At 34.5% G+C, this 15,792-nt stretch overlaps 1 protein-coding gene across 1 annotated transcript; it reads left to right on the top strand.

Annotated features, from left to right (window-relative positions):
• Positions 1 to 3,171: 3,171 nt before the first annotated feature.
• On the top strand, positions 3,172 to 4,527 carry LOC111062873 (resact receptor-like; the record flags this gene model as incomplete). Its single annotated transcript, XM_022350565.2, has 2 exons — positions 3,172 to 3,294; positions 4,301 to 4,527. Coding segments are annotated over 2 exons (318 nt in total), but the record flags the coding sequence as incomplete, so codon positions are not given.
• Positions 4,528 to 15,792: the final 11,265 nt, after the last annotated feature.

A 15,792-nucleotide genomic window follows, 5' to 3' on the forward strand; every position in this document is an offset into this window, starting at 1 on the left:
AGAGAGAGTGAGAGAGAGAGAGTGAACGAGGGAGAGTCTATAGATACTTATTTTCCTGTAAAACGTCTAGACAAGAGAAATGGGAAATCACATCTCTAGGGACTCGTTGAAATTTAAAGACTTTTTGTGATTCTATCTCAATCTACCTCATTGATGCTCGTTATTTTGCACACTCACTGTAATAGGAAACTGCGATTAAAATGTCATAGCAATGATAGAGTTAAGTGGTGCAGAGATGATGACTAAGACAAAAAAAATATCACAGATCGTAAAGAAAGAGAGAGTGATGAGAGATCTAGTGTAAAAAATTATTCGTAAGTATACCATGATGAATCACACAGATGAATCATCTGTGAGTGAGAGAGAGGAGAGAGAGAATAGTGAGAGAAAGCCGGAAAGAATGAAAGATTAGAGACAGGAGAAAGGAAATTGATAGTCACCAGCCCATTGAGTCGGGAAATGCCTTGAAAGGAAGAAAGAGAGAAAGAAAGAGAGGAAGGGAAATACCTTGAAAGAAAGAAAGAGAGAAAAGGAGAGGGAGGGAAATGCCTTGAAAGGAAGAAAGAGAGAGAGTGAAAGAGAGGAAGGGAAATGGAAAAAAGAGAGAGAGAAAGAGAGGAAGGTAAATGCCTTGAAAGAAAGAAGGAGAGAGAGAGGAAGGGAAATGGAAGAAGGAGAAGGAAAAAGAGAGGAAGGGAAATGCCTTGAAAGGAAGGAAGATTGATTGATTGATTGATTGATTGAGTACTTTATTTATGTAGATTACAATATATAATGTCTTATACACTTATATACAATAGCTTACAATACAGCAAAATTATAGATGAATTTACATGATATAGACTAAGAAAATAATTATTGAACTGTATATGATATGAAAAAGCAAGAGAGAAAAAGAAGAGAGAGAGAGAGTGAAAAAGAGGAAGGGAAATGCCTTGAAAAGTACAAAGAGAGAAAGATAGATGGGAAGGGAAATGACTTGAAAGGAAGAAAAAGAGAGATTGAAGGAGAGGATGAGAATGAAAGGACCCCTCAGAAGTGGCCGTCCTATTATATGACTTCATTTTTATTATCAGTGCTCGATTGCTAGATCCCACCTAGACAGAAACAAGGGAGAAATATGATGGTTTTCATGTCCTATTATTACCTCTATCATGAGTCTCATCATTTTTCTCGTTCAGTTCATATTATGTAATGATAGACCACTGTTGGTTATGATGTAACTAGGGAAACTATCAGTGTATTAATACATAAATAGATCTATAGTGACGGACTATGATTTTAAATGAAAAGACTACGGAATGTCAAAAAACAGATATTTCAAAAGTAGAAATTCTTATTTCAACAGACTGGAAAACCCGTATGAATTCCTAACAGATATAGTGAGGTCTACGTTATAATGACAGTGTTTGATTAGCAATGGTATTGCTATCCTTGTCAATCATTCAACAAAGCAGATAGCGCTATCACTTTCTCGCTTTGATCTGTTGCCAGATCGTCTTTTAACAATGTAGAATTGATTATTAATTAACAAAACATTTCATCTTAATCATGTGAATTCATTATGAGATAACTGCTTGCAAGATACTATAGTGAGGTCCACGTTATAATGGCAGTGTTTGATTAGCAATGCTATTGCTATCCTTGTCAATCATTCAACAAAGCAGATAGCGCTATCACTTTCTCGCTTTGCTCTGATGCCAGATCGTCTCTTAATTAATTAACGAAATATTTAATCCTTTTTATGAGATTCATTATGAAATTATTGAAAAATATAATTTATTGCTCAATAGAAAAATATCGAGCCACCGAGCTTCGCTCGTTATTTTTATTTATTGATAAACAGAAAAATTCTCTAAAATGATCGTGTTCATATTTCACAGCTGGCTATATGTCTTCTTATGAATTTCGGGGATGCGATATTTTGATTTTTCACATACTCACTCGCTCACTCACTTTTTTACTATCCACAGACTACAAAAGTCTCAGCTGTTTCAGCCAAGGATGAATTATCCTTTTAATGTCGTTCAGCGAGTTTTCCCAAGGATGAGACCTAGTGCAATCGAATTCTTATATCATAAACCTACTATGATCCAAATTTCGTAAAAATCGTTAGAGCCGTTTACGAGATCCGTTAAACATAAATAACCAGATATATAAATACAGAAATTGCTCGCATAATATGAAAGGATAACTGATTATTTTAAACGAGAATGAACAGTTAATATTACATCAATAAACCTATATCAGCTACCGTCCATACAAGACAGAGGATCTACAACGTTGTTCTGCTATCTTTCTCCACTGCCATTATAACGTGGACCTCACTATAGACTGTGCTACTTTAATAATACAGTATGAATATAGTTACATTTATTATAGATATATTATATAATATATACATAATTTATTGTATCAATTAGTTTCGCAGGTAAAAAAGAATCTAAAACAAGCAACTCTGTCTCTAGTCATTAAAAAATTGATAACCCACATTATTATAAGAGATACTCGGTAAACTGTGGTGAAGTAAATATTGATAACTATACTATAGAAAGGTGAATTCGAATTTGTTTGTTCTTTGTACAAACGCATACATAACATAATATTAACAGAAATAAAATTAATAAATGTTCAGAAGAATATTTAAAGCTCAAAAGACAAATGTCTGATCGTGAGCTTGTATTGTAAAGAAAGAATACTAATTGAATGAAAAAGACTAAGAAATAGTCAAAAAACCACTGATTTATTGATAATTAGAAAGACCATTTCGGTTATTACTCCATTGTCAATCTCTGATAAACAATCAGAGAGAACAATCAGTGGAGTTTATCAGAGATTGACAATGGTGTAATAACCGAAACCGGTCTTTCTAATTATCAATAAATCAGTGGTTTTTTGACAATTTCTTTGTCTTTTTCATTCAATATGAATAATTACCACAATATCAACTTCTCAACTACACAAAAAGTGAGAGAATACTAAAGTACAAAAAAGAAAATAATTGTTTATTTGTTCACTATGTTTTTGTGAAAAGGAATCTATAGATTTCATCTCATTTCATAATTGTTACCTGAAAATAGAACATAACATTATGAAAAAAGATAAAAGACTAACAAAATAATAAGTTGACAAAAGAAATAATATTTGATCATTATTTTCTCTGTTTTTCAGTATTGTACAGACTACGAGACATCTGACAAGAAGAATTTTCCAACGTTCGCTAGGACTAAACCACCGAGTACTCAAATATCTAAATCTGTCGCATCTTTGCTTTTGGAACATAATTGGACTCAGGTAAAATGTCTTTCAGTTATAAATTTCTCATTAATCACTGGATTTCTGAAGAAGTAGTATCAAATACTTGATAATAATGAATAAACACAAAGTAGATATTTATTTATTCATTAAACAGAGACAAAAACACATAGTGCCGGTTGCACAAAAGCCGGTTAAATTTTAACCGTGACCAATTCCACGAGAACCAATCAGAGAAGCCGTCTTTTCAAAAAGGCCTTCTCTGATTGGTTGTCGTAAAATTAATCACGATTAAAACTTAACCGTTTTAAAAATCGTTTAAAAAGTCGTCTTTTCAAAAACGCCTTCTCCGATTGGTTCTCGTAAAGTTAATCACAGTTAACCGGCTTTTGTGCAACCGGGCCATAATCATGAATTGATTGGAAATGAAAAAAAAACAGGCTTATAGGGTTAAATGACATTATTTATTTATTTCATTGGCAATTACAGATCATAATTATAATAAATATAATATGATTGGGAGAAGACAACAGGCATAGCCCAAAACTGTCTTCTCCCAAATTTTAACAAATAACAGTTTCAAAAAAGAATAAGGTTAAGATTTCACTTTCACTTCAAAAAGTCCAATTTCCACTTCAAAACTAATGACTAATTATAATTATTATTTAACGAAAATCCTAAATAAATGCTGTAAATCACCCCGAAGACTTCTGCTACTGCAGACATTGACAACAGATTAACAGCTAGATGGAAATTCGATGAGAACTACTATCCAAAAATTAGTTGCCAGCCCGGAAATCGATTCCCGGGCTGGCAACTAATTTTTGGATAGTAGTTCTCATCGAATTTCCATCTAGCTGTTAATCCTGTTGTCAATGTCTGCAGTAGCAGAAGTCTTCGGGGTGATTTACAGCATTATTTAGGTTTTTCGTTAAATAAATATTATATTTCAATTAGCATTTGAATAAATGCATTCTCTATTTAATTCCATCTGTGACTAATTATAAAGTGGACCTCACTATACGTATATTTTGGACGATTTCAGGTGACATTCCTGTACCTGAGGTCGGTGCAGGATGACTTTGATAAGGTGGCAGCCACTATTCAGTCTGTACTGGAGACGGCCGGAGTCAAAGTGAACATGGTCAGATGGTGGAACGAACCCTATCACAGAGGATATTCCGAAAATCCTTTTCCCAAACTGCTCAGGGAAACCTACAAGGATACGCGCAGTAAGTGAATACATTCCAATTATTCTACCTATAGACCACTCTTAAGAAAAAATAATTAGGTAACCAAAAGTATTCTCTTTCTACTCTCATTTCAATAATATTCATTCCTTCCCATGAGATAACTTGTATTTCACACTATTTTCTTCAGATGACTATCTAGAATAAGGAAATCCACTATTTTCAGAACGCTTCAAGTACCAATCTCGTGAAAAAATTCATAAATTGCATCCAATAATATTATACTATTAGATCAAAGGACGAGTGGAAATAGCACGACAGGTGTTCATAAAAATGAAAAGATTTCTGTGTAGCCGAGATATTAAACTAGGACTTAGAATACGAATGTTGCGTTGTTATGTGTTTTCTAAATTGCTGTACGGCATGGAAGCATGGACTTTAAAAGTCAAACCTCAAAAACATCGAGGCATTTGAAATGTGGTGCTATAGAAGGATGTGGAAAATACCATGGACAAGACAAGTGACAAATAGGGATGTAATGTTAATGATGGCAAAGGAATGTGAAGTTGTTGCGACTAAAAGAGAAGAAATTGCAATATTTGGGTCATGTAATGAGGGGTGAAAAGTATGAGCTGTTGAGACTTATATTGCAAGGAAGGATCATGGAAAGAGGAGTATGGAAGAAGAAGGATATCCTGGCTGCGTAATTTAAGAGAATGGTATGGCTCCAAATCAAGGGAACTATTCAAGGCTGCAATCAATAAAGTGAAAATTGCCGTGATGATTTCCAACCTCCGATAGGAGAAGGAACCAAAAGAAGAAGAATATTATACTCATCTGAAAATCATTTCTCTATACTCCAACTTCTTCTTTCGTACATTGTCATAATGTCCTGTTTTGTAATACATTCAAATTCGAAGAATATTCTCCTTCTATTCAGTGGAAATATTACTTCAATATTCAATTCCCATATTTTCTGCAAGCTCACATTTCTCGAATGGTCGATATTTCTATATTTTCTTGAATAATAATAGTTTGAACAATGAGATTGTTATCAGTTCAAGGACAGAAGATGAGAAACCAAATTTTTATTTTCATCTTGCATTGGCTGCAAAAGGTTTCCCTTGAACTTAGAAAGCCGGGCACTCATAATTCATTGCATTCATACCACCAGATCTGGATGTTGCACGAAAAGATAACAATAGTGGAAAGTCATCCCGGAAAAGCGATCTCCCAGACAGCCGACAGCCGCTAGCAGTTAGCATCTTGTCTCCTCCGAATGGAAAACTCGCTTTTGTGCGAGAGGAAAAGTTTTTAATTTATTTCAAAACGCCCGCGCAGTGTGCCGTGTGCATTTTTTAAGAGATCAGAAAAGGGTTTTCCCCTCATAAACTTGCCGCTTTCCCGGCAAGGACACGCTTTTCCGGGTTGAATTCAAAAGCGGACTGTCGGTTCGCATGTTATATACGATTTTCAGACACAGCGCTTATAGTGGCTTCTAAATCATAAGGATACTGTTGTTAGGGGGTGATTTGCAGCAGTGCTTATGGCACCAATAAAGTTCTAGCTTCTCTTAATATCTGAATATTGCAATATTTGTGATTTGGAAAAAATGTGAAGTGAACTATACTCCGTACAAAATAACTTTTGACTTGGAGGAATATGTGGCGCAGAGAAATGGAGGGAGATCAGCCAATTACAGTGATGGATAGAGTCGTAGGTAGAAGCGCAGTGTTGCCAATTTGTCGATTAGAGTCAGTCTAGTGAAGGCTTCCAGACAGGAAACTCCGTGAATTTAATATGAGTGCTTGAATACTTACGAGAAATTAGAGAGTACTGGTAAGTACAGAACGGCAACTTCGCCGCTGTTCTATCCCTACCACTGGATGCCTTCTCTGCTGCGCATGTCCCTCCCAAGTAAGAAGTTATTTTGTACAGAGTATAAGCATAGAGAAACAATAGCGTGAGTAGATATCCCATGGTATGGGGAATTTATGTCGCAACTTTTACTGTTATCTCAAGCCGATTACTGTTGATTATTGTCAATTTTTAGTGTTTTGTTGGGGTGATAGTGTATGAACGGCACAATATGAGAGACTACCAGAGTCACACAGCTGCACAGGAAAGAACTACGTGAACTATCGGCTTGGGATAACAGTAAAAGTTGCAGCATAAACGCCCTATACCATGGAATATCTACTTATGCTATCGTTTCTCTATGGTATAGGGAACTCCAATTGACCTACTCAACTCAAGATCAATCGATTCACGCAATAAACTTGAATTGTATTCATCATTCAGAAACTGAAAATGAATGATTGTAAATATAGAAGAATTCTTCATAAGGAATATTGGGATTTGAATGATTTTTCCATTTATCATTATCCAATTAAGCCAGTAACACACACATCGATTTTTGTTTGTACGATATTTCGCCGACCTTATGAATTCTATCAGATTGAACGGAGCTCAATCAATCAATAATCAATATTATATTTTATTTGACACAATATACATAAAAGGAATCAAAATTTGGCAAACATTATCTGTTTGAAATCATCTGTTTAATCTGATAGAATTTATAAGGACGGAAAAAAATCGTACGAACAAAAATCGATGTGTGTGTGTGTGTGTGTGTGTGTGTGTGTGTGTGTGTGTGTGTAGCTAGCCTTACAGCAAAGTTAGTAGAGAGAAGGTTGGTCACTCATCTATAGTATTTTAGTTGAAATGCAATCGGAGTGGGGTCCACGTTATAATGGCAGTGTTTGATTAGAAATGGTATTGCTTTCCTTGTCTATCATTCAACAAAGCCGATAGCGCTATCTCTTTCTCGCTTTGCTCTGTTGTCAGATCGTCTTCTAACAATGTAGAATTAATAATTAATAAATAACAAAATATTCCATCTTAATTATGGAAATTATTGAAAAATATAACTTCTTGCTATGTAAAATAATTGAATATTATATAATTATGAGAATAAATAGTTAATATTACATCAATAAAACTGTATCAGCTACCGTCTATAGAAGGCATTGACAAGACAGAGAGAGGATCAGCAACGTTTTTCTGCTGTCTCTCTCCACAACCATTATAGTTCTCGACCTCACTATAGCTTAGCGAACATAGCCAATCTATATTATAACATGAAGGGTTGCGTAGAAAACACCAGTCAAATGTAATTATTATTTAACAAAAATCCTAAATAAATGCTGCAAATCACCCCGAAGACTTCTGCAACTGCAGACATTGACAACAGGGTTAACAGCTAGATGGAAATTCGATGAGAACTACTATCCAAAATTTAGTTGCCAGCCCGGGAATCGAACCCTGACTCCCAATAGTCAGGAATGCTTACTTACCCTTACACCAAACTGACAATCTCTGGATAGCAGCGCTCATTTTATACGAAGCCATAGCGGTCAACAAGGTTACAGATGGAATTAAATAGAGAATGCATTTATTCAAATGCTAATTAATATATTATTATTATTCAACGAAAATCCTAAATAATGCTGCAAATCACCCCGAAGACTGCAGTTGCAGTTGCAGAAGTCTTCGGGGTGATTTGCAGCATTTATTTAGGATTTTCGTTGAATAATAATCATATATTAATTAGCATTCACATAAATGCATTCTCTATTTCAAATCAAATCAAATCAAATCATTTATTTTCGCCATTTAAAAAAACAAAAACAATCACAAATAAAGAGCGAATCAAAAAATTATGAATAATAAATTTAAACAAAATACAAGTGTTAACTTAAAAATAAGAAAATAATAATACAAAATCATAAATATCTCTTTACATATGTAAATATAATTTACTTATATATATGGCATCACCAGCAAAAGAATAAACTTTGCCCGCTGGTGACCGTTGCAAATCGAAAATAGTATAATAATATTTAAAATAAAAAAAAATCCTCATCATTTAGTCATTTCTGAGAATGAAAAAAAGATAAAAGTAAATAAATTATAAGGGATACAATAAATTTTAATTTAAATAAGGTTTTCTATTGAAGTGAAATAGTTTGCAATTATCCAATTTTTTATATCATTTCTGGTATCTCTAGTTATATGTGTTAAATTAAAAGGTAATATATTTAACACATATAACTAGAGATACCAGAAATGATATGAAAAATTGGATAATTGCAAACTATTTCACTTAAAACCTTATTTAAATTAAAATTTATTATATTTAATTCCATCTGTAACCAGTCAAATGGTACTTATAGGTTACATTGGGTTGAAGTTCAATAACTAAAAGTTTTCACTTCTTCCAATATCAAATGGATATACTTGGGCAACTCTGAAAAATAATGATAGGGGTTCAAATTTTCCATTACATCATGGATCTGCATGACGTTGTCTATCCTTGTCTGTCTTTCATACTCTAATATCTCTCCAAGAGTTGCCCGAGGCTTCTGATTCCACATCCAATATTTCAGGCTTCATCAATAAGTTAGGTCTGGTTTCAATACTCCACTTCAATCAGAATTATTGAATCCTCCTCAAGGCCTAATCGACTCTGACTTCATTGAGCTTGACACTTCAAGTTCTCAAATTAACCGACACATACTCGATTTCTCTCTCTCTTCCCATCACTCTTTCTCTCTCTTCATCTCTCTTTCTCTCCCCTCACACTGCCCTTTCTCTCCCCTCACACTGTCCCTTTCTCTCTCCATCTCTCTTTCTCTCCCATCTCACTGTCTCTTCCTCTCTAACACCCTTGATATGTCCAAAGCTCCACCAATTTATGTAGATGCATAACAATATTATCTTTAGTTATTACAAATTGCTTTTTACTTTCCTTGCCCTATTACCATAGGTAAGGAAAGTATTGTTTTCCGAAAAAAATTAAGGTACCCCAATTTCTAAATTTCTATACGTTCCGAGGTCCCCTGAGTCCGAAAAAGTGGTTTTTGGGTATTGGTCTGTATGTGTGTGTGTGTGTGTGTGTGTGTGTGTGTGTGTGTGTGTGTGTGTGTGTGTGTGTGTGTGTGTGTGTGTGTGTGTGTGTGTGTTGTGTGGTGTGTGTGGTGTGTGTGTGTGTGTTGTGTGTGTGTGTGTGTGTGGGTGTATGAGTGTATGTGCGTCTGTGTACACGATATCTCATCTCCAATTAACGGAATGACTTGAAATTGGAACTTAAGGTCCTTACGATATAAGTATCCGACACGAACAATTTCGATCTGATGCAATTCAAAATGGCGGCTAAAATGGCGAAAATGTTGTCAAAAACAGGGTTTTTTGCAATTTTCTCGAAAACGGCTCCAACAATTTTGATCAAATTCATACCTAAAATAGTCATCGATAAGCTCTATCAACTGCTACAAGTTCCATATCTGTAAAAATTTCAGGAGCTTCGCCCCATCAATGCAGATAGATTCCCGATTATCAGGCTTCAGATACAATTGGAACGAAAAAAATCAAGTGGAGTAGATTGAGCATGAAAATCTCTACAATTAATGTTCAGTAACATTTTTACCTAAAATTGAAAATAAGCTTAGAATTCGAGAAAATGTGATTATTCAATTGCAAATAATTGTTGATTCTATTGAATCATTCACTATGAAGAGATAGCAGACCTCATGTGTGTCTCCAGCGTTATTGCCCTGTCACCAGCTGGCTCAAATCTCTGAATAGTAGACTTGAGATGCGCGGGAACACTAGCGTCAGGTGATCAATTTTCATAACGGCAAGGAAAGTTGTGTGAGTGCGCCACAGCAGATTTTTTCATATCATATACAGTTCAATTATTATTTTCTTAGTCTTCATTATGTAAATTCATCCATAATTTTGCTGTATTGTAAAGCTATTTTATATAAGTGTACAAGCCAGTATATATTGTAATCTACATGAATAAAGTACTCAATCAATCAATCTCCCCTCTCACTGTCTCTTCCTCTCTCACACCCTCTCTCATTGAGTTGAGAACTGACATTAAGGCAATCAATGAATCAACAATTTCTTTTTCTCCCTCTTACTCTTTTACTCTCTCTTTACCTCTTGTGTTGGAGAGAGGACCTATAGTCTTAACTCCATTAAGGCTCAATCAATCTCTCTCCCACTCCCACATTTTCTATCTCTCTCTTCCATCTCTAACTTTCTCAACACCTCAACAGTAAAACATTGAGTGAGCTGTGATTCCCTCATCAGAATAATTAGAGACTGAATGATAGATGGCCTTAATTGATCGCGAGTCTGTAAATTGTCAAGTCTGGTTGAAACGTTTTACATTTTGACACACCACTGCATGATATGACTTGAAGATTTCTACATACATTGACACACAACTGCATAATGCATCTGTCTGGGAAGCAGACCTGACCTAGCTTAGCCCAACCTAGAATAATACAACACCACTCAACCTTTGCAATGAGAGGTATCGTTTCCACGTTATAATGTTAGTGGAATAGATGGTACATTGGAATGAGAATTGGAAATTTTTCATCAGTGGGTGAGTGTAAAGAGATTGCTTGTTTCACACTCTTTCGGTTCGTTTCGTTTTCGATTCGTTTTCGGCAAATTCCGATAAGTGTGAAACGGTAATTCGGTTTGAATTCGGTACCGAATAGAAACCGCATAGAACCGAACGCCCACTTGACTCTAATAAATTCCATCAGGTTTCAATTCGTTCCTAGCGAGAGGCTCCTTTCACACACTTTCGGTTCGGTTCGGTTCGTTTCGTTTTCGATTCGTTTTCGGCAAATTCCGATAAGTGTGAAACGGTAATTCGGTTGGAATTCGGTACCGAATAGAAACCGCATAGAACCGAACGCCCACTTGACTCTAATAAATTCCATCAGGTTTCAATTCGTTCCTAGCGAGAGGCTCCTTTCACACACTTTCGGTTCGGTTCGGTTCGTTTCGTTTTCGGTTCGTTTTCGGAAAATTCCGATAAGTGTGAAACGATGATTCGGTTTGAATTCGGCCCCCTCGACACGAATAGTTTTCATCATATTTGAATTCGTTGCTAGGGAAACGGGGAAAAACAAAGTCTTTTACACACGCTTGCCTTTTCTGTTTTTATTTTAAACTGATATCGTGATTATCTGTTTCAAAATTTTCCAAGTCAAAATCATATGGTCAATTCATTTCTGTTAGTTCACAGGAACATTTCTTTCTCAATGAATAGTTTGCTAAAAAAATATGAAAGATATAAATTAAAACTCAGGGAGAATTTTCATTTTTTTTATTATTTTATTTTTATTTTTCCACAAATATTGCATGATTTCATCAATGGAGAGAAGAGATGAAGTTTATATACCATGTGTCAAAACAAGAGCAAATTTTCAATTCAAAAAAATCTTCTCTCTGAACATCCAAAATTTGATATATTCAAAAAGAAACTATTCAAATAATTCACAATTTTTAATTAATTTTAAAATTTTGTTGTTCAAGAAATAACATATCACAATTTATCACGAGCTGTTATATTCAAATATACCAGCATGAACTGTGAAAATCCAAACACAGCTGTGTTTGAGAAGAAAATACCTAATTAGAACCGTACGAATTAAAACCTGACATGTATGGAGACCCTCATTCGTTTTCGGTAACGAACCGAACCGAACGGAAAACGTACCGAACCGAATGAAACCGAAAGTGTGTGAAGCTAGCCTTACAATCACTTTCAGGCAGAATAGATTATTATCAAAACGCAATTTGAAATTGAAATTATCTTTATTCTTCTTCTTAGTAAGTACAAACAATATACAATATACATATACAAAACTTGAAGAAGGTTCCTCACATGGGTTAAAGCCTGTATGCGAGAAAGACGTGATTGTCTCAGTCTATACTCAGAGAGTATAAAATGTGGAAAAGTATTAATTTACTCAATACCCTCGTGCTACACTACAAGAGTGGTGATGGTGAGGTACACGTTTTAATGGCAGTGGAGAAAGATAAGAGAACAGCGTTGCCGATTCTCTGCCATCCCACAGCCTTCTAGAGAGAATAGCTGAAACGTTTATATCTGATGAAATATCAACTGCTCATTCTCGTTTGAAATAATCAATTACATTTTATTTGTCAAAAGAATATATTTCTCGATGATTCAATAATGAATTTTCAGAATTAAGATTGAATATTCTGTTAATTAATCATATCTCTACATCGTTGAGAATCAATCTGGCCACTTTGCGGCGCTAGAAGAGGGTAGGGCTATCTGCTTTGACGAATGATAGACAAGGATAGCAACACCAATGTTAATCTAAGACTGCTATTATAACGTGCACCTCACTATAGGAAGATGATACAAAGATGATAGACAAGGATAGCAACACCAATGTTAATCAAATACTGCCATTATAACGTGGACCTCACTGTTTTAGCGATCTACATATTGAAATTAGCAGATAGCAACTGCAGAACTGAAGAGGACAAATTTATGATATATTGAGAACAATATATGATATATTGAGAACAATATATGATATATTGAGGACAAATAGTGGATAAATAAAGGACAAATAGAGGACAAAGAAACGAGACAAATAGAAGACAATATGGATGATATGGATAATATCGAATACGTAATATCAATGGCTTATATTACAGGAATATCGCTCTATATGAGCTATATAAATTTGTTAATACCAATATCAAACAGCTTTTCAACGTGTATCAGTGTTCAGCCTACACTGATATTAGCAATCTCGTTGAATGATATTTGTCATGATCACAAATTGCTTTATCTCTCAACTCAACTTTGAATTAAATAGCCTGTCCACAAAGAGCTCCGTTTAATCCATTGCTACATGCATCAGTTCTAAATGGGACCGTGCTTACTATAGTATAGCCTATCATTCAAATTATGAAGCCTGAAATGTTCAGTTTCACCTATAAAAACCTATTTTAGTTAAATGAGGTATCGTGCTCACTATATTATTCAAATGATAAAGCTTAATACCTAGTACCTACGTACATTATACTGGATTCTTTGTTTAGTCTTTCAACTACGTATGACTAAGTACTGTAGTGAGGTCCACGTTATAATGGCAGTGGAGAAAGAAAGATAGGAGAACAACGTTGCCGATCCTCTGTCTGTCAATGTCTTTTATAGACGGTATCTGATACAGGTTAATTCATGTAATATTGTATATATATATATATATATATATATTTATATTATTATATTATTATATATATATATATATAATATATTATTGATGTAATATTAACTGTTCATTCTCGTTTAAATAATCAGTTATCCTATGATATTATGCGAGCAATTTCTGTATTTATACATCTGGTAATTTTTGTTCAACGGATCTCGAAAACGGCTCTAACGATTTTCACGAAATTTGGATCATAGTAGGTTTATGATATAAGAATTCGATTGCACTAGGTCTCATCCTTGGGAAAACTAGCTGAACGACATTAAAAGGATAATTCATCCTTGGAGACTTTTGTCGTCCAAGATAGGAGAACAACGTTGCCGATCCTCTGTCTTGTCAATGTCTTTTATAGACGGTATCTGATACAGGTTTATTAATGTAATATTAACTGTTCATTCTCGTTTTAAGTAATCAATTATTTCATTTCAATTTATTTATTTATTCACACACCACACATAGGATACATCAATATGAAATAAAAATTAATTACATCATAACAAAACATTACAGTATAAAATAAATAACATAAATATGTATAATAATAAATAATATAAATAACACAATAAATAACATAATAATTATATTTCATTAAGTAAGAAAACGGTGGCCCAAAAGGATATTGAATCGAATCCACCATGAAGAAGGAAGAGGGGAAGACCACCTGAAACTTGGATGAGGCAAGTGAAGAGTGACATGCACGAGAGGAATTTGACAGAGAGAGATTGGATGGATAGAGTGAGATGGCATGTGGGATGCGAGAGACGGCTTGAGCTGTAAATTGAACTCGCGAAAAAAAAAATTGTTTTCAATAATTTTATAACTAAGATGAAATATTTTGTTTATTAATTCTACATTTATAAAAGACGATCTGGTAACAGAGCAGAGCGAGGAAGAGATAGCGCTATCCGATTTTTTTAATGATAGATATGGATAGTAATACCATTGCTAATCAAACACTGTCATTATAACGAAGACCTCACTATATATGTTAAGAATTCATACAGGTTTTCCAGTCTGTTGAAATCAGAATTTCTACTTTTGAAATATCTGTTTTTTGACAATTTCGTAGTCTTTTCATTTTAAATCAGAATAGTATAGATACTTTTTTCAATATTGTGCTCAAATTCGATGACGTTGTAAGTGCTGCTATCTAGTGTCTACTACATCAAACAGCTACGACCAATCAGAAGCGAGTAGGCTTTTGAACATTCACGCCCATTTTACACTGTGACAGAATGACGTAGTAAATGCTGTCATCTACCGTATGTTTCTCCCACTAGATTTGAAACCTTCAACTATAGTTGTTCCACGATATACTGGCATTGAAGAAGGATGGGAAAACAATGTTGCCGAATCTCTATTTTGCTACTTTCGTCTATGAAGGATAGCTGATACCGGCAAATTTGATATAATATCAACTCTGTTCATTCTTGTTGAAACTAATCAATTATATTTTATTAGTCAAGAGAAAATATCCTTCAAAGATCAAATAATAATATTTGTAATTGAAATTAAATATTTGGTTAATCAATCATATTTCTATTCTACATCGTTGAAAAATTATCTGGCAACTTTGCGGAGTTGGAAAAGGATAGCATCATCTGCTTTGTTGAATGATAGACAAGGATAGCAACACCAATGTTAGTTAATAGAATACTGTTATTATAACATGGACCTCACTGTAGGCAGAATGGATTGAAACAGGATTAAAGTCACAATATTATACTCATGATTATATTCAGCTACTCCAAGAATGTGAATATAGTATATTCATACATATCATTTATATTACATCATATAAAGGAGGTTCCTGTGGAGTGTATTTGGCTGCACTAGAATTGATAGAATCAGAAATACTGATATAAAACCCGGTCCAGACGCTCAAGTTCAGCTTCAGTCTTTTGCTCAAGCAAAAGTCGGAGCATGTAAGTCGTTGCGTCTAGACAGGTTTTATCGGTTGCTCCTCTGCATGAAAGAATTATACAAAATAGACGCAACTGTTTGGATAGAATGCCACCTGGAAGAATGCCCCTTGAAGTCCAAAACTATAGACCTACTGGAAAAAGAGATATTTGAAGGCCAAGAAAGAGATGGTTACTATACCGGAACAGGTTGATTAATAAACCTAATCTCTGAAGTAAAGATGATGCTCATTTAGGGCCGGTTTACGAGCTCGGGATTCAGCTTAGTTCTAGCATAGAGAAACGATAACATAAATA

The sequence above is a fragment of the Nilaparvata lugens genome, unplaced genomic scaffold (assembly GCF_014356525.2).
Source record: "Nilaparvata lugens isolate BPH unplaced genomic scaffold, ASM1435652v1 scaffold6573, whole genome shotgun sequence".
NCBI lineage: Eukaryota > Metazoa > Arthropoda > Insecta > Hemiptera > Delphacidae > Nilaparvata > Nilaparvata lugens.